Source organism: Lissotriton helveticus, chromosome 9 (genome assembly GCF_964261635.1).
Source record: "Lissotriton helveticus chromosome 9, aLisHel1.1, whole genome shotgun sequence".
NCBI classification, from domain to species: domain Eukaryota; kingdom Metazoa; phylum Chordata; class Amphibia; order Caudata; family Salamandridae; genus Lissotriton; species Lissotriton helveticus.
The window spans coordinates 89,324,043-89,350,616 of NC_136070.1; the positions used below are offsets into that span (position 1 = coordinate 89,324,043).

The following is a 26,574-nucleotide window of genomic DNA, read 5'->3' on the forward strand; positions in this document are numbered from 1 at the left end:
AAGCATTCCCACTGTGCTCATGGATAGGTTACAAAGCAATCTACAAACAGACATTGATAATGCCAGTACGGATGGGTCGGTGAGTTAATGCACACCACTGAGACACATGAATCCCAGCAATGCCAGCACTTCCTTCCAGTGTGTGTACATTGCGTACCATTCAATTGGGATATAGTAGCAGCTGGTATTTACAGCGCCAGAAGCGTAGTGTGAATTATACCATGAGAAAGAGATTCCTGTTATGACATTGTTTACATAAAGAGGTGAATCAGGATCTATTAGGAGCAAAGAGGAGGTACTCTTTAAATAGATGAATATTGGGCTGTTCGCTCGCACATGCTGCTCGCCTCTGTTGGGCAGTACCTCTTTCCAGGTTAGTGTGGCTCACAGAGCTGAAAGCCTGACCAATGTATTAAGAAGGAAAGCGCCGCCTCCTGAGGAGAGCAGATGACGAGGAGCTTTCTGATGGCAATGAAAACATTGGCATCGTGTAGACAGCGCAATCTGCCTGCAGAAAGATTCATGTTAATTAAAGTGGCATTGGAGGACTCAGGGAAGCGGCGAGAGCCAGGCAGAGCTATTTTTAGAGTCCCTCCTTTGTATTCGCTGTGACTCACTTGCTAGTGTGTAATGGATGATTCAATTGTGTGCTGGCCTGTGATGAACATTACACATGCCGCTGCACGCGCCACAATGGCCCAGCGCCTTTCCTGGTCACACGAGTGCAGAGCTGGGCAGAGGCGCTGGAGTGCGGAGAGCAATGCACGAGTGTTAGATATGGCATGAGAGCGTTTAACAATCAGTCTCTTCCAAATGTTTAATCCATAGCTTCATGTTTTATGAACTCGCTGTACGTCAAATACTGTGTGTGTTTATAATTAGCTGACTAGAAGACGAAAAGCGAGGGATTCATGTTCGAACTTTCTCAGAGGTATATAACGTTCCCATCAATCAGTCAGTAGTGTACTGACGTAAGACACGGTCTAGTGTCTGAGTTCCTGCTGTAACAATACACCTAACACCCACCCACCACCAGGCGTCATAGAGCACATGACCCTGGTCAATAAAGGGGCTGAGCGCACGTGCTCATGGCCCATTACCTACCCCCATACCATGGTGTCTGTGTCTCATTTACTGACCTGCATAATGAGGGCCTAGCGCCCTCACCCAAACCTTACAATGGCGACGAGGCGAAGCTGTGCCCAGCGTGCCACAGCCAAATGAAAAACGTCGTGGGGGAAGAAGATGAGAGAGCTGCTGGGCGACGTCGCGCCCCCTCCCCACCCCCCACAGGATCGGAGCGGCCCGCGGGGCGTGTGACGAGCCCCGGGCCTGGATGTCCAGCAAGAGGTGACCGGGAGCTGACCCCGCACCTCTCGAGCCCTGCCGAGTGCTGACCGCCGTGGGAGCACCTCGAAAGAGAAAGCGGACCGGACAGAGCCCACCTGCACCGGCCGCAACTGTGCCCGTTAATAAGCGGACCGACCGGAGCCCACCCGCGTCGGCCGCCACTGACCCCCACCGGGATGAGGCCCGCAGGCCATAGGTAAGCCCGGGCACTGGAGAAGCCTCGGGGGGCCGCGTGAGCCTGAAGCGACCCCCCATGACCGTGCACTAAAGCGGAACCCACCCGCGTAGTTATGGCGCCTGGCCGAGCTCTGACGGCCCACTACAAACATTAAATAAAGCAGTGCCAGTGGAGCCCACCCGCGGCCCGCCTGAAGCGCCCCCTGTCCCCCGCCGCGCAGCGAGTGACAGAGGCTGCCGCGGCGAGGGGGTGAATGAACCGAGGAGAGCGACCGGCAGCGTGTGAAGAACTGCCGGGCGCTGGTATGCAAAGCGGAGCCCACCCGCGAATGGCCAAAGCAGCGCCAACACTCCTACGCTAGCAAGACGGCTCAGAACAAAGCCAGCAGGCCCCCAGTAGCAGCACCAACCGTCCCCCGCCCCGCGCAGCGTGTGAAGTGGAAGGCTGCCGCGGGCGGGGAGAGCAACGAGAGACTGTGAGAGGCGGCAGGGCAGAGTGATAAGGAGACAGCGGGCGGCCCGTGGCTGTGTGGAGCAGCCACCACGAACTGAAGCAAGCCCCCCCCCTCCCCGTGCAGCATGTGTGACTAGAGAAGCTGCGGGCGGGGGGAGGAGCACAGAGACAAGAGAGTGCAGCCCGAGTGTGATGAAGCCTACCGGGAGATTGCAGTGTGAACAGCTGGCCTCCGTGGCAAACCCCTAAGCACTGCACGGGCATGTTACCGTCCTGCCCGGCCCAAATGGTGAAGAAAGCCAAAACTTACTCACCGGCGGTAACGTGGTGCAGCTGTGGATCTGGGAGCGAGGCGCTGCAAACAGTCCTGCAGTAAGGGCCCTAGATCTCCACAGTGCTGGCACCCCATGTCTCACAGCAGTGTGAATACGAGACTGGTGTTTGACCCAGAAGACCTCGGTGACTGCAGCCTGCTGCGGGGAGAGGCTGCCAAGGATAAGGATATTAAAAGGTGAGCAACACTGCCATCTAGTAGGCTCCGGGCAGTACGGCGCCAAAGGAACAAACAAGCTTTGCACAAGCCAAATCTAGACTCTTACTAGGAAAGTAGGCAACATGACCTGAGTAATGGACATCGAACAACGGCACACCTAAAAGAGAGGAGCCGGTAAGACCGCAGTGAGCCCTGCAACGCCACCCCGTGGCCAGCGAGCAGCTATGCACCCGCCAAGCAATTAAAGTGCAAGCAAGAACAAAATCAGTTCTGTCAACGATGTAACCCTGAAGGAAGCTCAGGGTGACGGACATCGACAAGTAAGCCCCACCAGGACAGCATGGCACTGCACAGGACGGCGCAAGGATTGACGAAACTCCCAGCACCAAGAAAAGGACGACGGAGCAGTAGCACAGACCACTGGACGCACTAAGCCAAACGGAGACCAACCAACGACAGCGGAGCGGCACCTGATGGCCACAGGTTGTCGTTACACCGCCGGAAGAAAGTAAAGGAGCACCACCACGAGACTCCCCACCAGGCAAGTGCGACACAGTGAGGAAGCGCGACGATCGCCGACACTACTCCAAGGTCCCAAGAAGGAAAGCAAGCACACCCCGTGAGGTAACGGGGGCAACCTGCACATGAAAAAGCTCGGAGCAGTGACGTAACCCTCCGCACCCAAAGAAGCACAAGAAGGGCGCGGACAAAAGCATCCACGTGCGAACCCAACAGTCATCCAGGAATGACGGAAGCGAGCAGGCCGGTCTGTTGGCAACACCCACCTCTGGGATGGAACGGACACAAGGGCCGCGGAAATCCAGGGGCAGAGGCCTCGGGGACACCGGTGGCAGCAGGTCCCCAACGAGAGACGGACTGTTGACGCTCGCCCTGAGGATCCTGGAAGACAGAAGGTCGCACAAGACGGAACCAGTGCCAACAACACCCTTTCAGGTGGAACTCGGACACGGCGAAGAGAGCCCGTAGCGACGTCCTTCAACACGTTGAAGAGGCAAGGCGGCATGTCCACCGGTCCAGTGGAAGCCTGGCAGAAGGGCCTCCGGGTCGTCCAGTGAGATGGGACACCCACGAGAGAGGGGTATCCGTGAGAGGGATAACCTGCAACTGAAGATCCCGTCAAGGACAGACACCAGTTTAAACCGAGCACTTTGACCAGGACGGTCCCGCGAAAAGTAACACACTTGGGACTCAATGTACGTTCATACTTCTGCACGTTCACAGGATGTGGAACAGAGCGAGAGAGACTGTAAAGCCCACTTACAAGCTGCAAGTCTGCCAAGGCAAGAAGAGACATCATTGCCAGCAATTGTAGTGACCGGCGGTAAAGAAGACTACGTGGGAGTCGTCGTGATTTGAGTTAAAGGGTTTTGTGTGAACTCTATTTTTCCTTCCCACAGGTTGGACTTTAGTTAGTGTAATTTTATTAACTAAGGTTGGGAGGGATGTACTGACGTAAGACACGGTCTAGTGTCTGAGTTCCTGCTGTAACAATACACCTAACATCCACCCACCACCAGGCGTCATAGAGCACATGACCCTGGTCAATAAAGGGGCTGAGCGCACGTGCTCATGGCCCATTACCTACCCCCATACCATGGTGTCTGTGTCTCATTTACTGACCTGCATAATGAGGGCCTAGCGCCCTCACCCCAACCTTACAAGTAGATTGGGAGAGCGCTTCTTGTCACCCGTGAGGGTATCCAGGCGCTGGCAGGGTCCAGTTGATTAGCCGGGTCTTCAAGGACTTTTGGAACTCTGGAAGAGATGGAGAGGTCGTAGATGAAAGGGAAGCTCGTTCCATGTCTTCGCTGTTGGGTAGAAGGAGCGACCTGCCCAGGCTACCAGCACTTTGAGGTTTTCCATGTATACAGAATGAAGGTGTTATGTGCAGCCACCACTGTCAGCTCTTCGCCCCTCTGTCCCCAGTATAAGGGCCTCAGAAACATTGCACGGGACATTAGGGCTCACCTGAGTGCTTACCAAGGATTAATAGGACTGTATGTTCGAGGCTCTGGAATATACACATCAAAGCAGTGTTTCTCAGCAACAAGAAATACGCAGAGGCCCAAAACAGGACATGTGAGTAGAAAACAGTTTCTGTGCACCCCACTCCTTGCTGTTAATTTGAGATTTGCCTCTTTTCTCTGAAATCTGTGGGGCAGTTTGCTGAAGGTCAGTTCAGTGTAAATGTACGCACATAGTGGACATCCGGACGTGACGCCAGGGCTGTGTCAAGATTGATACGTCTGTTGGTGTTGGTGTAACTCTCCACCTTCCCCTGTGCAACTGATGGAGCAGGAGCGGTGTTAATCCCTTAGTGCAGAGGTCTTCAAACTGGGGGCCGGGCCCCCCTAGGGGGGCCTCGAGTGATCTCAGGGGGGGGGCGCCAGGCTCTGGCCAAAAGAAACATTATGCTTTGTTTTCAGCCTAAAAAAATGAGCAGCAGTAAGCACGTCTGTAATGAGCCATCATTCACATCCTTTGTCATTTAAATCCTGGCTGGGAGAAGGTGTCAAAAGGGAAGGGACTTCAAATTTTCTCCAAGACCCACACTGCCATTTTGAATAACCACACTGGATCCTTTGCATATTAGTAAGGCCTGCCTCACCGGAATAGTATGTTTGGAAATCATGTATTTGTTTGCATTTCTAAAACAGTGACAGAACTTAGCTGCAATGTTTAAATAAGTCCAGACATATTTAAAAAGTGCCAGTTAAATAAAATAATTGTGAAATATTTTGAGGGGGGGGCCGGCGAATTGTTTATCTACACTGGGGGGGCGCGGAATAAAAAAGTTTGAAGACCATTGCCTTAGTGGGTGTTGATGCTCCTTGCTGGGCCTGCGTCTCTTACAAACACTCAAATTGAATGTAGGCATGTGGAACCCATTTGGTTCTACAAGAATGAAAAACAGTGAAGACTTCAACCTTAAAGGTTTATATTCAGATTATAAATTGTACAGAAATCAATAAATATAGCCAAAATCAATCAATCACTAAATCAGAGTGCAAAGGTCAGATATGGTACAGAATCAATCACGTTCAGGTCATCAAATTACAGGGTATATAATGGGAGAGCAATCCGGCATGGATTCACCTGCTGAGGTCAGTAAGAGAAGGAAGGCTCTTTAATTCATCCCAAAAGAGAACCCTTTTATTGGGTTCTAAATAATGAATTTCATACATTCAATACAGTTGTATAAGGTTCTCACAAAGTAGACCAATCAGACTGTAATAGAGCAAAACAGTTGCGAGTAAACACATTACGAAAATCTTTCATAATTCTACAGCATGGAGCTTCTCACGGACGCCACCTGTACTAGAACAAATATATCTTGAATATGTGTGATTCTGCTAAGTCATCCAGGTAAGACTTTGAACATGTGCAGTTTTGCTGACATTCTGTTTGAATATTCTTGTCTTGTCTTTTCTTGCCTGTGAAAATACTTTCAAACATTAATTTACTGTGATTTGTAAATACTAGCTTGTCTGCCTAGTACAGAATCTTGGCAGCAAATGTCTACAACCAGCTACAGTTCGAATTTAATTAGTGCAACGCATTTATTTTGGAAAAAGCAAATATAAGGGTATCAATTCTGCTTTTATTGCCTTACTGTTTGTTACATATCTCGTGCAGATTTTGTGTGTGTATGGAGAGAAAGCTGTATTGAGTTGATGTTTAACTTGATAGGAAGGGGTTTTTTGTTTTTTTTGGGAGTTTTATATAGCGCGAACTAGAACCGAACCGAATCAGTTATCAGAGCGCTTTACATAGCACCAGTTACGTTACATGAGGACACACTTTCATTTTTTTTTTTTTTTTTTTTTTTAGGCACGGGGAGATTAAGTGATTTGCCCAGAATCACAGGGGGTTTTTGGCGTCGTTACCGAGACTCGAACCCAGATCCCCAGGTCCGAGGTCGAGCGCCTTAGCCGTTTTGTGGTGTTTATTTTAATGCACTGCTTGAACGCCTTATCCTAATGACTTAATTTGTGAACATGTTTTCATTTCCCTGTGGCGCAACTCCCTGGTTTGCAAACACTGAAAGTACACCTCTGTCTTAAATTGGACGTTTTTCTTAGTAACTTGAATGCTGGAATTGCCGATTTCCAAGGCTGCCTAGTCTTGATTCCATCTCATGGCTGTTTCTTTCTCCTCCCTACACCTCCAGTATCCTCATTCCTCACTCTTGATTGTTTTTTTTGTATCCATGTTTCTCATTTTTTTACTGTTCCCTTTCTTACCCTGTCTCCTTGCTCTGCCTTTCTCTCTCCTGCTCTGGGCCAAAGTATGATGCTGAAAAATAATTCACAATCCCCAAATGTGAGTGTAGGCGCCCACCACCTGCAACACCCACTTACTTATATGCCAACATTTTGGAAAAGGGAAGTGGGAGATTTTTTTTAAAATAATCGGGAGAATGTATTTCTCCCATTAACATCTGTTGCAGTCTGCATCTGGTCTATTGGCATGTATTAGACTTGTAAGTGTGCTACTGCACACTTGCAAAATGCTAACGTATATTTGCATTCCTGCATATCAGAAATGCAAAAGTAAATTTTCCCTTACCTGTCAGGAGCACATGGCAGGCAGAGAGAGTGTGACAAAAAATCGTGTGCACTGTTCTGCAGGAGCAGGTTACTGGCAGGGCATAATCCGAGTCACACAAGACCAGTCTCTGCAGTCTGAAGCCCGCTGAGGAATCCGGTTTTGCATGCAGGTATCCGGAGACAGGATAGTAGCCTTGAAATCGGTAGGCTCCTTCCTGAATTGAGAGGGTTGGCATTTATGCACCCAACCAGGGCTTTAAGTGGAATGAAAAAAATAGGGAGTCTCATAAAGGGGCGTGGCTAATGTAATTAAGGGCATGGCTTAAAACACGTAAGCTAAAAATCTGTGTTTAGCATAGTGTGCCACAGATTTGTATTTTGCTGTTTCTGTCATTGCATCCAGATGTGATACAACGCGTAATATCATACCTACAACAAGTCAGGACTATTGGCTTTGTCAGTGGTTGTTAGTTGCATAAGATAAATAAGCAGCAACTATGGCTTGTATATAATATTGAAAAAGCTTCCACTTACAGCCCTGGTGACACCACGACAATGTTGCTGCTCCTGAGTTTCAAAAAGAGAAGGGAGAAGGGAAATCCAGAGTCAAATTGACTCTTGTTAAAGGATTTCCCTTCCCTACAATGCTCACTTGGCATGACGTCATGCCGTAACTTCTCCACTAGTGTGAGAACGCGCACATCGAAGTGCCTGATGTCACAGCAGTCCAGAAAAAAATGGACCGCCTGTGCCAGGGCACAAAACAGAGCCCGATAGAGACCCGTTTTGAGGACCCATTTAAAAAACTGCTGGTGCTCAGCACCGGTGAGACCCGGACCACTTAAAGCCCTGCACCCTACACAAATTAAGTAAGGGTCCGGAAGGGGATCTCTCATGCACAGCAGCCCCTGTCCTTGGTTTCCCCTCTGTATGTTGCACAGATGAGCTGGTGCAAGCGTTTAGTGTTGTCAGTAACTGTAGTGGGAAATCACCAGCTCAAGTAAGGCATGAACTACGAGGGGAAATGTAGTGCGAAGTGCCAGAGCTCAGGAGTGTTTTTGCAACAAGGGTGTTGTCATAAAGATATGCTTTGCCTACACACTGTGTTAAGTTAGCATGAGCTTATTAGGAGTTTAAACGCCATTTTACCTTTCTGCTGCTTCTGCACACAACACATAATTGTTACTGTAGCTTTGAGCCTAGTAGAATGTTTTGCTTCACACAGAATAATATGTTATTGCTCTGATATCAGTTTTGCTTGGCGAGCTGTGTCTGTACAGTGAGTGCTGAAGCCTTCAAGGATATCTCGACACAGTGGTTGTTATGAGGTCTGATCTTCGCACGTTCCTAGACATAACATACATGCAGCTGCGGCCAAATTCTGGCTTTAGGCGTGTTTTATATTGCATTGCACAGAGCATACACACACATTTGATGGTGCTTCGCATGCAGAGAGCTGGTGGAAGATGATGTGATCCCTTACCACTAGGATCTGAGGTATGGGGCCGCCCTGCTAAAACCCAAAGAGACCTTCTTAGATATAATATAATATAATATAATATACTAGCAAGGCAGGGTGAGAATTAGGTGTCTTCTAGCCTTCTTCCCACTAGCATTTTAATATGCTTTCACCCGTTGTATTCTATGGACTAGTAACTATGCTGATTACTTTGTTTCTTATAATATGTTGGATTGTATTAGCTAAGATACTGCGCTTGAGAACAGTGCATTAGAAAATAAACATTTCAAATGTGCACGCGTCCTCATTTACTCCTTGTTCTGGATTGAAATGATTGTATAACGAAAGAGTGTTCTTGTGTTCCACGTTACCTGAGGTGTTCTAAGTCCATGTTCTGGTTTGTCTAAGCATTTGGAGTTTGTAATAACCAATGAGACACTGTAGCTAGTCTGGTAGGGGATTTTGGGTACTAAGGTGAGTTTTGGAACACCCTAATTCACTGAGGTTCCAAGTCTCTATGCACAGTTCTGTATGAGAACGGAATCCCTGCGACATGGCGCCCCACCGTTGGTGATCTTATTACATGACACTTGAGTAGTGCAACATTCAATCCTTAACCCCTTCACTATTGTTTCCGGTTAACGGTGGTATCGGAAAAACCTACCTATATTTACATAGGTCTTTTCAAGCTTGAATCTTTCGAAACGGTTTCCTTGATTTACTACCCAGTTGTGCTACAAAGTTTACTTTGTACCTCTTTCTTTCTGTGTCATTATGGCAGCGGTGAACATTCCGCAACATAGTCGTATTGCGGTGCGCAATCATTTGCAGACTTATAATGTTCCCGTGGTTGGCATGGCCGTAATAATGGTGGTGAGTGCAGAGGTGGCTTACCCATATGAAATTTTTTACTCGTGGGTGACCTTCCCAGCTGTGACCGCAAATACTACTGTGTTCGACACATACGCTCCCACTGCTGTGCCACAGGAATATGCTCCGTATAGGGCACAGGAAGTTCCTATTGATGCTTGGCAGCACCGCGTTTGGTTTGATGGCGCCCTACCCCACTCTTTGACAGCTCCGAGGTTAGATCCTTTGTCCATTCCAGGCGCAACTTGGCCTGTTTTGGCTGGATTTACACCTCATCCTCAGCATGGGGCGTGTACCGTTGTTGAGTTAAGATGACTATATGTAGTCGCAATCAGCGTGATTCGGTCGTTAGTGCAATACATTGCCCGTAATTGCCGTAATCCCAGGTGGTGCGGCGCTTCCTGCCGGATAGGGCAGAATGAAGTTTAGTCCTGTAATGGTCAACGCTGTGATGGGCAAGCGCCCCCAGGATAAGGATGATTTTCCTTTCTGGCTTGCCGAAAAGTTTGACCAGCTGGAAGCGGTATTTCCTAACACGACTCCTGGTGAAAAACACAGGATTCTGACAATTAGCATGCCAAAAGACTTGACACCATAGATTGGTGACTGTGAGACATGGGGTAAGACCTTTGCGGCAGTATATGCGAGGTGCTACGGCACTCCGTCTATGACTGTCCTGCCGACGGTCCTTAAACGTGTTCAGGATGAGCATGGACATGAGGCTGTAGTTGAATTGGGCATGCGCCTATGTGGCTCCTTTGATGTAGTTTCCAATCTCATTCTTGCAAATGTCAAGGGAGATGCGGTGAACTTTCAGGTGTCCAATGCTTTGCAGGCGATTCCCGATGTCGAGAAACCCCGACAGTTAGTAAGGATTATTGCGGCGGCTTATAAGACAGTGGGCCGCAATAGCGTGGGTCTCAAGCCATTTTCTACTAAAGAGAAGAAACAACCCCAAGGGCAGGAGTCAGAAACTGACGAACAGCCCAAGACCAAAAAACTAAATTGGCCGAAAAAACAAAAACAGGGTAAACAACAACAGCAGAGACAGGAGTCTCGTCCTGCATCTCCATTGCCTGCGCCCCCAGAACGTATTTATGACTTGCGCGATCGCGCGACAATAAAATCACCTGATCGTTTTCAGGTTTCTGATCAACGCTCTCCTCGTTCTTTTCAGGACTCATCGGCCTCATCGACCGGTGGTGGAGGTGGCGGCAGGGGTCGGGGTGGCCAGCAGGGAAGCGACCAGCCCCGCCCGAAAGACGGTAAAGGCAAGCAGGATGAATCTACACCGAAAAGACCCCAGTTTCAGAAAAAGAAAGTCGCCGCATTAACAGCGAGATATGCCATAGATAGTGAGAACGCAGCTTCGGATTCAGACATTGGCTCTGACCTTGCTGGACAGCGCGGCGGAGATTACCATAGTGCGAGAGGCCCTGCGTCCACTACTGAAGGTGACAGCGACTGACCGTTATGTTGTTGTGGAGACAGCTGACACTAGAGTAGCTCCCCCTGATACACTTTATGAAATAGTCCTGTTCATTTAAGGTGACATACAACGTACCATAAAAGGGGTGGTTTGGGAAAATCTTACGACTACCTATGACATTTTGTTAGCCGAGGCTGTGTCACCGATGAATAACCCGCTTTTTACTGTGACCAAGCCTGACGGATCATATCGTTTGGTATTGGATTACCGGCATTTGAACTCGCATTGCTGTACCTGTGCAGTACAGAATACTCACGGCTCTGCCTTAGTGGATAGTCATGTCCGTAAGCGGTTTAAAACCACGCTTGACATATCCAACGTTTTTTATGCCCACCATTTGGATGGTCTAAGTTCCCAATGGACCAGTTTTACATGCCGCAGAGTACAAAAACAGTTCTAAAGTTTACCAATGGGCTATAAGAATAGTCCTGGGGTGTTTGCTGCCCGCATAGTCTCTCTCTTGGAGAGAGTAGACCCAGATGTTTGTTCATATGTGGATGATATTTATCTCACGGACGACGAGCTTTGGGAGCATCTGTGTCGACTTGACCGCATAATTTGTAGCTTTGCGGACTTTGGTTACAAATTCAACTTTGCAAAGTCACACATTGCAGAGTACACAGTGTTGTTCCTGGGCTACGAGCTCAACAATGAAGGCCGAGGATTGGCTCCTCACATTTTGGAGAAATGCGCACAACTGCGCGCTCCGACAACTCTGAAAAAATTACAGTCTTTGCTGGGATTTTTGAAATTCGGGAGGACATACATTCCTGAATATGCCCAGCGTATCAAGCCTCTGTTTGCTTTGATACAACCTACTTTTACCAAATCATGCTGGCTGCCAGAACACTCAGCAATTCTCCAATCTTTGCAGGCTGATCTGCTCGAATCAAAATTTTTACTGACTCATGATAACCACACCAACCTGGTGATAAGAATCATCCCTGGGGCGGTGGGTTTCACTTACCTTACTTTTAACGAAGGAGACACAGTACCTATTGCCTACAAGTCACACTTGTACACTTCGGCTGAAATGCGATTTTCCACTGTGGAGAAAGTATTGACAGCAGTGCAGATGGCGATTCTTAAGGAACGTGCTCTGTTACAGGGAAAACGCATGTTGGTGGTAACCCCGTTTCCTGCATTAGAGGCAGTGACGAAAGCCAGTGTACCAAATTCTAAAGCTTTGCACCCTCAGTGGATACAATGGGCAGCATCATTGACATCTCCGGATGTCACGTTTATTTTTGATGCCTCCTTACAGTCGCAGGAGTTTTTGCAATATGAATTTGTTCATCCTGCACCTTTGGCTATGCGGCCTTTGGAAGATTTCAATTGCATCATATACACTGATGGTTCGGCGCAGGTTGCGCATGGGTCTAAACACGCATACGTTTCCGCTTGCGCCATTGTGGTAGGTGCCATGGTGAACGATGAGTTCAAGTCCAGAGTCGTGCACACGCAGACTATAGGGGACTGCACCGCACAATTGGCAGAGCTTCGTGCTCTGATGCTTGCATTGGAGTACGCTGATCCTAGTGTGACTACTCTTATTGTAAGTGATTCTTACTACTGTGTCCAGTCTTACAATGAAAACTTGTTCTTATGGATTCAGAATGATTTTCGTGATTCCAAGGGTAGCACAATAAAACATTAAATTATCTGGGTCCGTGTGGCTGAGCTTAAAGAGCAGTTGCCACTCGTGTTTGTAATTCATACTCTTGGTCATCAGCGGGTGAGAGTCCACGCTGTTGGCAATTCGCTTGCCGATGAGGCAGCAAAATCAGCAGTATCGACATATTTAGTTGCAGCAGTTACACGGTCCAAAAGTAAGATTGATGATGATATTTTGGCAGCTGTTGCTGCGACTGAGAAGGGAAGTAAATATCCTAAGGGGTTCCCTTCGAAGTATTCATACCACTTAAGTCCCGATAAGGTTCCTTATGTGAAAATACCTGACGTTGGGGAGAGATTGATTCCCAACTCGGATCGCAGAAATATATTGATCACAACGGCCCATGAAGGGGTTGCGTCTGCGCATGCAGGCGTTTCAGCCACTGTGGCTCCGTTATAACAGCGTTTTTGGTGGCGGGGACTGTACAAACAGACGCGTGATTATGTCCTTCAATGTGACATTTGTCAGCAGATTAAGCCTTCAACTGCTGCGCTTCCGCCCCATACACAGTTGTTCATTTTTAATAAACCACTTGGGTGTGTTTATTTAGATCACTGCGGTCCTTTTTCTTCTGATACTGTGTATAAATACATATTAGTAGCAGTTGATTCATGCACACGCTTTGTGTGGGTATGGCCTCACCACAGCGCTGATTCATGGACTGTCATAAGGGATTTGCGTGTCTTTGTAGAAATTTTTGCCTGTGGTACCTTCCATTCGGATCAGGGTCCTGCTTTCGTATCTAAGGCGTATAAGGATGCCATGGCTTTGTTGGGGGTCCAAGTCAAGTTTTCGTCTCCATACAGACCTGAGGGTAATAGTGTTGTGGAACGAATGAACCGTGACTTAAAGCAATCATTGACAGCTCGAGTTATAGGCATTGGCAGGAACTGGCTGGCCCACCTCAATGGCGTGTTGCTTGCTCTTAATAATCTCCCTAGAAGGTCTCTGGGTGGGCGGACCCTATACAAAATGCTCTTTGGTATCAAGATGTATGTACCGGACCTTGACGGTCTAGACTCGGTGGCTGTTGCTGCCTCCTTTGACGTAGATGAACATTGCAATGTTTTACAGAATCTACAAGAGACGAGAGACAGTCTTGCAAAGGAACATTTGCCCTCCACCTCGGATGATGCGTTGCAGATCCCGGTAGTTGGCTGGCTACCCCAAGTTGGAGAATTGGTTCGAGAGGAGATCGAAAACAAGAAAGAATTTGGTCCCTCTTATCGAGCTCCAGTTCCCGTGCTTGGTGTGAAGGGCACAAGAAAAGTCATTTTACCACCACTTCCTGGTCGTAAGGAAAACAGGTATATCTCCATTGACAATGTCAAGATACACACTGTCGTTCGATAGTGAGAAATTCTGTGGTGGCCTCGACTTCGAATCCTGAACCTGAGATTGCCCTCGAGATGCCTGCAATTTCTAGTCCTTTATTGAGTACATTGCCTGGTACTCAACTTGATGAAACTGACTACACTTACCCAACTGACTTATCGATGCCTGATTTACAAACTCGTTTGGCCACAGAATCCAGATTTACATTTGACACTGTTTCGCCCACTTCAGGAAAGCATTCACGGATTACAGCCTATGCAAGATTATTTAAAAAACATTTTTTGATTCCCCCTTGGACATATATTTGGCTGGTGCTTTTTTCGATTTACCTTTTTATGTCAATTGGTTTTGTGTTTTATTTTTTCCGAATCGTCAATGGACACTATGTCGAAGAGAGAACATGCATTCGACATCTCAATGTAACATTGGCACCCCATTCCTCCTCGCATATACTGCACATAGATTGAAGAGAGACTTGGCTTTTGTGAACATGACTGCTTGGCCTGTCCTGGATGGGATTATATGGGATGCTGTTAAATTTCAAATACATGGCCCCACTGAGGTTATCAATGTCCCTAATGTGCTTGAAGTTCAGCCCTCCACAGGGCTTGGTCGCCCCACTCACTGCTGCCGCTCCTGCCTGCCTTTGCCGCCTCCTGCCTGCAGATTCCTTCGCTCGCTGCCCGCTGCTCCTGGGAATTTCCCCTGCTCCTGGGAATTTCCCGCTGCTCCTGGGAATTTCCCGCTGCCCGCTGCTTCTTGGAATTTCCCGCCGCTGCCTCCCTGCGGCCCCGCCCCCCTGTGATTCCATTCGCCGCACCGCTCCCGCCACCCAGCTGCTCCTCCCTCCCGGCTCCTTACTTAAGGGGACCGTAGGGGACCACAGAGTGTGACCGCTCAGCCCTCCACAGGGCTTGGTCGCCCCACTCACTGCTGCCGCTCCTGCCTGCCTTTGCCGCCTCCTGCCTGCATATTCCTTCGCTCGCTGCCCGCTGCTCCTGGGAATTTCCCGCTGCTCCTGGGAATTGCCCGCTGCTTCTTGGAATTTCCCGCCGCTGCCTCCCTGCGGCCCCGCCCCCCTGTGATTCCATTCGCCGCCCCGCTCCCGCCACCCAGCTGCTCCTCCCTCCCGGCTCCTTACTTATGACGCCCCCAGACGCGCGCAGCGGGAGCACCGAATGAGCGCCGAAGGTGCGCCAAAGGTAAGCCCGTCTGCGCCCAGCGCCAGGACCCCTGGCCCTCCCCGCCGAGGCAAGACGACCCGACTAACCTACGACACCGCCACTCTCAACGCACTCAATGCCGGCCGGACCCACGCCTGCTGCCGAGCCACCCCGAGACGCACCCACGGACCCTTCACCTGCTGCACCTGCAAGTTCACCTGCCTCCGAACCTGCCCCGCACCCGCCAAGACAAACACCAGCAGCAACCACCTCAAGTGCATCCTGATCAACACCCGCTCCGTCCACAGACATGCCGTGGAACTCTGGAACCTCCTCGACGCTACATCACCGGACGTCGCCTTCTTCACGGAAACCTGGATGAACGCCTCCTCTGCACCCGCCATCGCCATCCCGGACGGGTACAAGATCATCAGGAGGGACCGCATCAACCAGACCGGAGGTGGCATTGCCATCGTCCACAAGAACACCATCCGCATCACGACCGACGCCAACGACTCCTTCGCCGCAGCCGAACATCTCCACTTCCAGATTCACACCGACCCTAAGACGACCCTCAGAGGCACCCTCGTCTACAGACCCCTGGGACCACGCACACAATTCAGCGAAGACATCACAGACTTCATCAGCCCGCACGCCCTCCCCTCCACCGACTACATCCTCCTAGGGGACCTCAACTTCCACCTGGAGAACAACAAGTACCGCAACACCACCGCCCTGCTGGAAAACCTCGCCAACCTTGGACTCAAGCAACTGGTCAACACCCCCACCCACTATGCCGGCCACACGCTTGATCCCGTCTTCTCTTCCAGCAAGTACATCACCTTCAGCCACGCCACCGGACTTCACTGGACCGACCACAGCTGCGTCCACTTCAGCTTCAAAAGATCCACGACTCACCACCACCCGCAACGGGTACCTCACAGGATTGGAGCAAGATCACCGCAGACCAGCTCACCACCTCCCTCAGCCAGAGCCCACCCGCCAACACAACAGACCCCAACGAAGCAGCCCGCAACTTCACAGAGTGGCTGACCGCCTGCGCCGACGACCTCGCGCCACTAAAGAACCCTCCCAGCAGACCCAGAAGCAAGAAGGCATCCTGGTTCACCGACGACCTCAAGGACTCCAAGAAGACCTGCCGCACCCTCGAGAAAGCCTGGCTCCTCGACCGGACCACCGACAACATGACCGCCCTCAAACACGCTACCCGCAAGCACCACCAGCTCATCCGCACCACCAAGAAGAAATCCCTGAAGGAACGACTGGACAACAACGCCCACGACAGCAAAGAGCTCTTCACTATCGTCAAGGAGTTCTCCAACCCCAGCACCGGCACCAACGGCATCACTCCGTCACAAGATCTCTGCGATTCCCTCGCCTCGTTCTCCCACCGCAAGATTGCTGACATCCACAACAGCTTCGGCGCCCCACCCACCCACGCACCCACGCACCCAACCGTCGAACCAACGCCCCCCACCGCCACCCTTCGCACCTGGACCACGGTGACCACCGAAGACACAGCCCGCACGATGAACACCATCCACTCCGGATCACCGACCGACCCCTGCCCACACCACGTCTTCAACAAGGCCGACTCCACCATCGCACCCCAACTCCGGAACATCATCAACGCTTTCTTCAACACCGCCACCTTCCCGGAGAGCTGGAAGCACGCCGAGATCAGCGCCCTCCTGAAGAAACCTACAGCGGACCCCACCGATCTCAAAAACTTCCGCCCCATCTCGCTCCTCCCTTTTCCTGCTAAAGTCATCGAGAAGATCGTCAACAGACAGCTGACCGCCTTCCTCGAGACGAACGGATCCCTCGACCCCTCGCAGTCCGGCTTCAGAGCCAACCACAGCACCGAGACCGCCCTCATCGCAGCCACCGACGACATCCGGACCCTGCTCGACAAGGGGGAAACAGTGGCCCTCATCCTCCTGGACCTCTTCGCTGCGTTCGACACGGTCTGCCACCGCACCCTAGTCCAGCGCCTCAGCAACATCGGTATCCAAGAGAAGGCACTGGAGTGGATCATCTCGTTCCTCGCCGGAAGAACACAAAGAGTCCGCCTCCCCCCGTTTCACTCCGAGGCCACCGAAGTCATCTGCGGCGTCCCGCAAGGATCTTCACTCAGCCCCACCCTCTTCAACATCTACATGAAACCTCTCGCAGCCATCGCACGCCAGCACAACCTCAACATCATCTCTTACGCCGACGACACCCAGCTGATCCTCTCCCTCACCAGAGACCCCGACACCGCCAGAACCTGCCTACACGAAGGGATGAAAGACGTCGCTGAGTGGATGAAGGACAGCCGCCTGAAACTGAACTCGGACAAGACGGAAGTCCTCATCCTGGGATCTTCGCCCTCCGCCTGTGACGACTCCTGGTGGCCCCCAGCCCTGGGCACCGCACCCAAGCCAACCGACCACGCACGCAACCTGGGCTTCATCCTGGACCCCTCCCTCTCGATGACCAGACAAGTCAACGCCGTCTCCTCATCGTGCTTCAACACCCTGCGTATGCTTCGCAAGATCTTCCGCTGGATCCCGACCGAGACCAGGAAGACTGTCACCCAGGCACTCGTCACCAGCCGACTGGACTACGGAAACGCCCTCTACGCCGGAACCACAGCCAAGCTACAGAAAAGACTTCAGCGCATCCAGAACGCCTCCGCCCGACTCATCCTGGATGTCCCCCGACGCAGCCACATCTCCAGCCACCTGAGGAACCTGCACTGGCTCCCCGTCGACAAGAGGATCACGTTCCGGCTCCTCACCCACGCACACAAGTCTCTCCACGACCTGGGCCCCAAGTACCTCAACGACCGCCTGACCTTCTACACGCCCACCCGCCAGCTACGGTCCACCAGCCTCGCCCTCGCAGCCGTACCACGCATCCGAAGAGCCACCGCCGGAGGAAGATCCTTCTCTTACCTGGCTGCCAAGACTTGGAACTCCCTCCCCATCCACCTTCGGCTGACCCAGGACCATCTCGCCTTCAGGAAACAACTCAAGACCTGGCTGTTCGAGCAGTAGCATACCCCTCCCCCCAAGCGCCTTGAGACCCTCCCGGGTGAGTAGTGCGCTATACAAATGGCATGATTGATTGATTGATTGATTGATTGATTGAAGTTAACATGGGGGATGTAGTTAAACAAAACATACGTTCTCATGATTGGGATGTTCAGGCCGTAGAAGTGTTGTTTTCTGATTTGAAATATTATGCTGCCTTTGATGCTGAAGATTTGTATTTAGAATCTGCTAACTATGGTGATTTATTTTGTTACCAACATTTTGGTAACCCCTAACTACATAAAACTAATTCCAGGAGGAGCACTGTGAATCATACACAATGGGAACATTGTCCGGCTCCAATACAAGGCAGTTTGAGTACCTTTTTGAAAAAGTACACTTATTTTACTGGTTTTAATCAGTCTAATCCCTCATCATTTTATTTTAAAATGACAGAAAAGTCCATGTCCAAGGTTAGACTTACCGATACTAAATAATTGTACTCGAAGTCCTTTCTAGACCAGCTAGCTGTTGGAGGCTACGAGTTGTGGAAGGAAACAATTGACCTTAATTCTGTTTGGGGTTCTAAAAGTTGGCAGGTACAAGGCACTGAGGCTTTGCACCGTACATGTCTCATCCCGAATCATATGTTGTTTTTGAATTCTACCATTTCACAGGCAACATGCTTTGGATTGGCTACTTCTAAAAAATTAAATACTCCTTCCTTCCCTGATTTGGAAGAATATTCAGGTTGGGGGTAATACTACAAAATGTTCGATTAGAGAGTTGCAAACTCTGTTGCTAAATTCGTCCTTTAACATATCCAGTTTGGATCCCAATGGTTGGTTGCTCTGGCACAGAAGTGCTGACTCGTGCCAACATCGTTATATGGGTTTGGCTGAAGGCTTTACACAGGTCATGGTGGATCCCCGGTTTGAGAGTGACCATTCTGTAACTACCTATTCAGTAGGCAAATTATGACAGACTTGGCTCAAACATTCGACCTTGGCGTCAGTTAAACTGCATTTATCTAAACTGACTGACGATGTTGATCTGAATGATTTCATAAAAGGCCCAGCTAAAGGTAGATCTAAAAGATGGATATATGCTGTTTATAACGAACTCTGGAAAACATCCCAGATTGAGGCGGCTACGGGCCTTAGGGCTATAGATCAGGCTAATTTAGAAAAAGTGCTTGCAGTGGTAGATAATAGCATTAACGCGCTTTCTTCCCGCATTTACACGTTGGACAATATTGTGCCATCTGTTGTTGATATTGTGCAAGATGAAGTGTCTGTGTTATACCATGGTCAAAATCAATTGCGTTCTGTTATGCAGTTTGCTTGGATGCTGCAGACACTCAAAGCCGGGAAAGTTCCATGGCATTACATGAATACCTTTTCTCTATTTGCCCCGTTTAATTTGACTGATAAGCAACGTTTACTTTCAATGAAGGATGCTTCTTTTTCCATGTTACATTGAACGTTTGGAATCTTTACCATTTTCTGTGGCAGAGGCCACTACGGCAACGTAGCTTATCCACGGATTAATAACTCTGCCGATTGCTCTTTTCAAATTAAAAAATTGTATGAAGTATTTTGCCATTGGTAGATACGAGCCTCTTGCTAGCTCCTATCTCCATGAAGCCTGGTCGCTTCCTTTTACATACAGATGCCTTAGGGAGGGCAAGGAAATTTATCTGAAAGGTGAAGAATACACTGAAACACCGGATCACTCATTAATGTGTAGACATATCCAATTACACAGCTTTTGTAATCACAACGAGCCTAATTTAGCCTGTGTTTTGAAAGGTACCCCCCTGCCCACTATCGTTCCCACATTCACATTTCTGGCAAATGGGAGTTATTCACTATTAAACAATGAGGATTGCTGTGGGTTAATAAGAGGCATTGCTTATGTCGTTACCGTCAGTGAATGTGTGGTTTGCTGTAAAAATGTGATGTATCCACCCACGCATGGGAAACTGGATGTTTCCATCTGGCCGAGGATTCCGACCTTGAAAGCAGAGTTCAATAAGATGAGTCGCATGAGAGCTCTATTGTCCCAAAAAGAAGTTGCCCTCACATCTGCTCGTGAAACATTTGTCCTTCACGTAGCTAACACCCGCACAGAGGTGCATGCTTTATTAAATACTGACCTACCATTGCATTTCGGTGAACTGATTGACACAATCTTCAATGCATCCTCCACAACGGGGCTGGCGCACTTTTTTAAAGTAGTTTGCAGCGGTCTTGTGACTTCATTTCAACATATATTTGGGGTAATTCCTGCTTTCTTCCATTCGATCTTTTCCAGCTTATTTGGTGGATTTCCCGTTTTACTGGCACTGGCTGCAGGCGTTCTTTTGCTGTTTTGTTTTATTCAAAATGGATGCACATCCTGTGTTCCAAGACGAGCTGTCGCGGCTGGCACTGTTTCGCAACAGGATGCTTGAATACTATGGTGCGCTGCCGCTCGCCACTTTAAGTGCAGCTTATGGATTATCGTTTCGATTTTCCTATTTTACATGTGTCCAGCCTGTCTTTCATTGCCTGAGTTGCGATTTCGACTGGGCCCTGGATTTGTGTCTCTGCAATACGGTGTCTCTCGAGGTGGATTATAACCAGCTCATGAGCCCCTTAGTTGCTCTTGAATTGCTTTGTACTGACGGAGGGATTATGGCCTTTGCAGCGATGCATGGAATGCTGGGTCGTTGGAATATATTCGCAGCGGCGCAAGATTTCTTGGCACACAGCTTCATTGAGAACCCACCGAGTTGCCCTCTGATGGTGCTAGAGGCTCCGGTAGTTGAAGAACATGTATGTTCTTTCCCAATATTGAATTGGATGGCTGAATTATTTTCGGATGAGAACAGTGACTTCCTTTTGGAAGCTGTTGCTGCTTATTTTGCATATTCAGTGCTAGGCTGAGGTCTGTCGATGCCTTTATTGACATTAAACATTTTTTTTTTTTTTTTCGGAGCTATGGAAAACTTTTTGAGCCCCAGACCTATTGACTTTGATTCCGGCGAACACTAAACTGTCATGATTATGAGATTTTGGTTTTTTGAGTGACCAAAATTTTTTTTTCACTTACTCAAATTTGAACTGACTATCGTTCTTGAACTCTGCATTTCAAATATGTGCCCCATATCTTATCTTATCTGTGCTCTGATCAAGGGAGGGTGTCATATAGATATGCTTTGCCTACACACTGTGTTAAGTTAGCATGAGCTTATTAGGAGTTTAAACGCCATTTTACCTTTCTGCTGCTTCTGCACACGACACATAATTGTTACTTTAGCTTTGAGCCTAGTAGAATGTTTTGCTTCACACAAAAATAATATGTTATTGCTCTGATATCAGCTTTGCTTGGTGAGCTGTGTCTGTACAGTGAGTGCTGAAGCCTTCAAAGATATCTCGACACAGTGGTTGTTATGAGGTCTGATCTTCGCACGTTCCTAGACATAACATACATGCAGCTGCGGCCAAATTCTGGCTTTAGGCGCGTTTTATATTGCATTGCACAGAGCATACACACACATTTGATGGTGCTTCGCATGCAGAGAGCTGGTGGAAGATGATGTGATCCCTTACCACTAGGATCTGAGGTATGAGGCTGCCCTGCTAAAACCCAAAGAGACCTTCTTAGATATAATATACTAGCAAGGGAGGGTGAGAATTAGGTGTCTTGTAGCCTTCTTCCCTTTAGCATTTTAATATGCTTTCACCCTTGGTATTCTATGGACTAGTAACTATGCTGATTACTTTTTTCTTATAATATGTTTGCTTGTATTAGCTAAGATACTGCGCTTGAGAACACTGCATTAGAAAATAAACATTTCAAATGTGCACGCGTCCTCATTTACTCCTTGTTCTGGATTGAAATGGTTGTATAACGAAAGAGTGTTCATGTGTTCCACGTTACTTGAGGTGTTCTAAGTCCATGTTCTGGTTTGTCTAAACATTGGGAGTTTGTAATAACCAATGAGACACTGTAGCTAGTCTGGTAGGGGATTTTGGATACTAAGGTGAGTTTGGCACACCCTAATTACTGAGGTTCCAAGTCTCTATGCACAGTTCTGTATGAGAACGGAATCCCTGCGACAGTGTAAGAGGTGCTTTGTTTTTAGATCTATTTACAAACATGCATATCTACATGTTTACAAATTCAATAAGCCTATCTTTTTTGTAAATACCATTTATTGGCAATTTTGACTGATTTTAGACTTGCAAGCAATCTATCAGACATGTTGGAGGTAAGTGGTAGAAGTCCCAGAAATTGCCCGTCTTTGAACTATGGCTAAATTCAGAGTGTTCAGATGTCCTTCAGAATTTGGAAACCCCTAACCCATTAAAACATGATCCATAGAGAGATAACGGGCAGAGCTGAGTTGCTGTATGGTACGTTGTTTTCTGGTTCCAATATAATCCAAGAATGTTTGATCCTAGTTTGATGCATAATGACTTTTTATTTTCATGTATACGGTAAGAAGACAATAAACATAGTGCACAGAATACAGCCAACACGTGTTTCACCCCTTCTCGGCGCGCAGGCCTGGGGCTTTCTCAAGGCGTAGAAATATGGAAACACAGAAAGAAATGTAGATAGAGCAGCTGGTATTAATGGTTCTCAGGTTCATTAAATCCACATGGTATAATTTAGTTCAGGGAATCCGTCCCAAGTAAGGGCAATAAGTAGTGGCCATCAGCAGCAAGCGCAAATATCTCTAAGCAAGTCAGCGGGTCGTCTGGGGGGGTTTGAAAGGAAAGTAGTACAGGATAATCCCGGCAAAACTATCAGACATCCATGCACGTCATCACACATCGAAACATACATGCTTCAGTTACCACATAGTAGGCATTGACATTTTGGCCACGAGTTGATATGGCGGTGAAAGTCAGTTTTTCGACAAACCTTATTCCATGGTTCTTTACTGCATGAGCAGGGCTTGGAACAGCTCCTAGTTCACTGGCCACAGGAACCGTAACTTACAGTCTGGAGGAATTAGCTTTTTGAAGATCTTTTTTCAGTGCTTATCAATGTTGATTCTTCTTTATCCAGAGGTTCACCACCTGCTGTGGTGTTTTATTGGGCTTTAATAATATGTCATCGGCATAGGTTTGGAACTGCGTAGGTATCATGTAATATCCTGCGTCAGATATTTCATGAATATATTGAACAGTAGGGTGATTTCTGGGGGTCAAAAGCCATTTGAGAGGTCATCAGTGAGTTGTGTGAGTTTATGAACAGAGCATGATGGGTGTTATTATTTTGGTAGTTTACTATAACTGGGGACATTCACTATTTGCATTGCATCCATAGTATCACAGTAACTGTAGTTTTCTTCCTGGAATATGTTGAGGAATATGCACTGTGAAAATGAACACTTCCATTTGCAGTTTCTAATTAGTTGCTAATGTTTATGCTGATGACATTGGAACTTGAGGACCTGGGTTGCAATCCTGTGGCATTTGACTGAAAATCATGGGAAATGACCTAAGCTGCATTTAGAGGAAAGTGGTAAGAGGACTTGAGGCAAAAAACAGTCACAATTCTATTCCATCCCATTGATTCTTCTCTGGAGTCCACTGCCCTGTAAAGGGCCAGAGAAGGCAGTTATTCCACTGGGGCAGCTGCTGTCGCTTCACCTTGCAAACACTTGTGGCAGAGCTGACTCCAATGGGAATGGCATTGCAGCGACTACCAGCCGTTCCCGACAGCATGCTTTTTGTATGGGACCCTCGTGTAAATTCACAGTAAGGCGGCCCAGACAACAAACCTGCTGATATTTCCCCCAAGTTCTGCAATGGAATTCCGAGTGCACTTGGAACATCTTCAGGAACAACAGAAGTGACAACAGCTCTGCCACATGCCGCCATGGACCATTTCTCCCACAAAGCTACTGCCGACATTTACACCAAGAGGTTTCAGTAGGAAATCATCCACATGCATGGCGACGCTTGAATGAGGCAGGCCACCTACCTTGAAAAGAGGCGCACACCCTTGGTGTACCTAAAACTATGAAGATGTGAAGTGTGATCAACTTGTTCACAGGACCACCTTAACCTTAACGTACCTAAAACTGCGAATGTGTGAAGTGTGATCAACTTGTTCACTGGACCACCTTAACGTACCTAAAACTGCGAATGTGTGAAGTGCGATCAACTTGTTCACTGGACCACCTTACCCTTAACGTACCTAAAACTGCGACTGTGTGAAGTGTGATCAACTTGTTCACTGGACCACCTTAACGTACCTAAAACTGCGAATGTGTGAAGTGCGATCAACTTGTTCACTGGACCACCTTACCCTTAATGTACCTAAAATTGCGAATATGTGAAGTGTGATCAACAGGAACACATTATGTACAGTTTCTTCCATCAGCTCGCACCACCTTCAAATAAAGCTGTGCCGTTGAATTCACCGTTGGAGAGTGTCCCCCTCCTTGTACGCCCTTTCGCCCCTCAAACAAGTGAAACGCCCCCAAGTGATTCCATAGGGACCTCCAGCCTTGAAAACATTCCTCAATCTCGAAGAAATGTCATCAGAGACGTTTTAAGGCGTGGGCCAAGTGGGCAAGCGCCCAGGGCCTCCATCTTCCAGTCCCCCTCCACACACACACTCTTACTTCCTCTCTCTTTGATCTCTTCGTTATCTCCACCTCTCTCGGCGCACATCTACCTCTGCCTCTCTCTAACTCACCTCTCTCTACTTTCTTACCTACCTGTCTTTCTCTCCCTACATTGCTTACCCTCTTTACCATCCACTGCTCCTCTGCCTACCTCCCAGTAACCTACTCTACCTCCTGCTCTCTACCCAGCCTTCTAAAGTCTCCCCACTCTCTTTCTGCCCCACCTTCCTCTAGTCCACCACTCTATAGTGTTGTATCTCACCTCTCTGTACCTCATGAATCAGTAACCCCTCGCCTTTCTCTCTGCCTCATATTTATGAAACTCAGCACTTATGAGGGCTTGAATAATTTGGAAATAAGTGATATATTGCTCTGAACAGGGACCCCTAAAATATGTTTCGCCAGGGGCCCCAACATGCTTAAGATGACACTGACGTCGTCTGCATTGATTTCAGATGAATGCCCCCTCATAAATCCACTGCCCCCTCCTCCTTGCAGGCTGGTAGGGGGGGGGAGATGTGTGCTCTTTAGGGCCCTGTGACTGTCAAGTTAGGTGCGCCATTTAAAAACACCAGCACAAGTCAGTAAGTGTGATAGCAGTTGTGTATTGTGTTTGTTAACATGCAGATTGCTTTATGTTTTTCGGTACTACAAATTAACATAAACAGATACTCAACAGCTTCATTTTCATGAAAAGAAAATTCAGGAAATGCTCTCTATTACATATTACATTTATTGTGAGTTTTAATACGTGGGAATGGCATGCAATGAAATCACCAGGACGCACATTTTTCTTTCACAGGCACGTATGACCAGGCATTTTAATAAGACGGGAACCCCATAATTCTAAGCACCTCCGTCCATGCAAGCATGCTAAAGAGAGAGAGCGCCACCAAGCGGCCAGCACTAGCAGATGTCCCCACTTATAAGACGAAAACTGACGTACTTATGGTATTTAAGTGGGAGCTTAGCTAAGCTCTGAACATTAAACGCGTTTGTTAGATCTGTCTTTTCTGGGAACTCGCAGCTTTTCCCCCCAACAGGTTTTCCAGGGAGAGTCGATCTTCTCTTTATCAGCATCTGTCAGGGCCTTGTATCTTTTAATCTCTGCAGCCGAGGTGATTGGATCAGGTAGGACTCCGTGTCAAGTCTTGTTTATTTGCGATCTAATGCATTCTGGTACTTGTAGTCTTGAATTCCATCAGTCAAATGAACTGATTACAACAGGTTTCAAAAGAATACACCATTGGACCCCATAGGCATAGCTCGCCTGGTGGCATCGGCCGGCCGTACAATAATTTGTATTTCTGATGCGCAAAAAACTCTAACTGAACGTATTGACATGGATTGAAATTGGTTTTTATTCTGCTTCGACTACAGCAACAGCAGCAGCTCTGGGTCATGCAAGCATAGCCTCTAGGAACAAGGCCCCGAGAAGGAGTGGAGGCAGTGAAGTGGGGGCATTGTCCGGGCCCTGCGCGTGTAGTGTACTTCAGAGTGTATTGGTAGATGAAGAAACCAGTCGACCCTGTTTATCTTTTAAACCACTGACACAGCCGTTAGTGAGGGGCCCCGTCGCAAGGTTTTTCCCCGGGCCGTAAAACCCTCTGGCATTCCTGCAGGGCTGGCCCTAAATCGGTCTGAGAGGCAGCGATTTTTTAAGTGGAATGAAAAAACTGGAGGGTGTCTCAAAGGGGCGTGGCTGAATTAATTAAGGGCGTGGCTTAAAAAGACACAGTAAGCTTAACATCTGTGGTTAGCAGAGTGTGCCGCCCGACTGGTATTTTGCTGCTTCAATGCAGGCAGATATATAATTAGGGCTCCCGGTTTTATGGTATTTATTTGTTTGCCATTTCCGTCTGTATT

General features: G+C 48.3%; 1 protein-coding gene across 10 annotated transcripts in view; it reads left to right on the plus strand.

The window, feature by feature from the left end:
• Positions 1-26,574, plus strand: part of GPHN (gephyrin) — a 1,934,090-nt gene that overhangs the window by 759,129 nt on the left and 1,148,387 nt on the right. For 3 of the 10 annotated variants that reach the window (XM_078659535.1, XM_078659534.1, XM_078659536.1), the window contains one exon: positions 5,785-5,861. The exons of the other annotated variants lie outside the window; for them this stretch is intronic. In XM_078659535.1, the coding sequence (XP_078515661.1) occupies positions 5,836-5,861 (26 nt within the window). In that variant the 5' untranslated portion in view covers positions 5,785-5,835. The remainder of the gene's footprint in view (positions 1-5,784; positions 5,862-26,574) is intronic. 10 annotated transcript variants of the gene reach the window in all.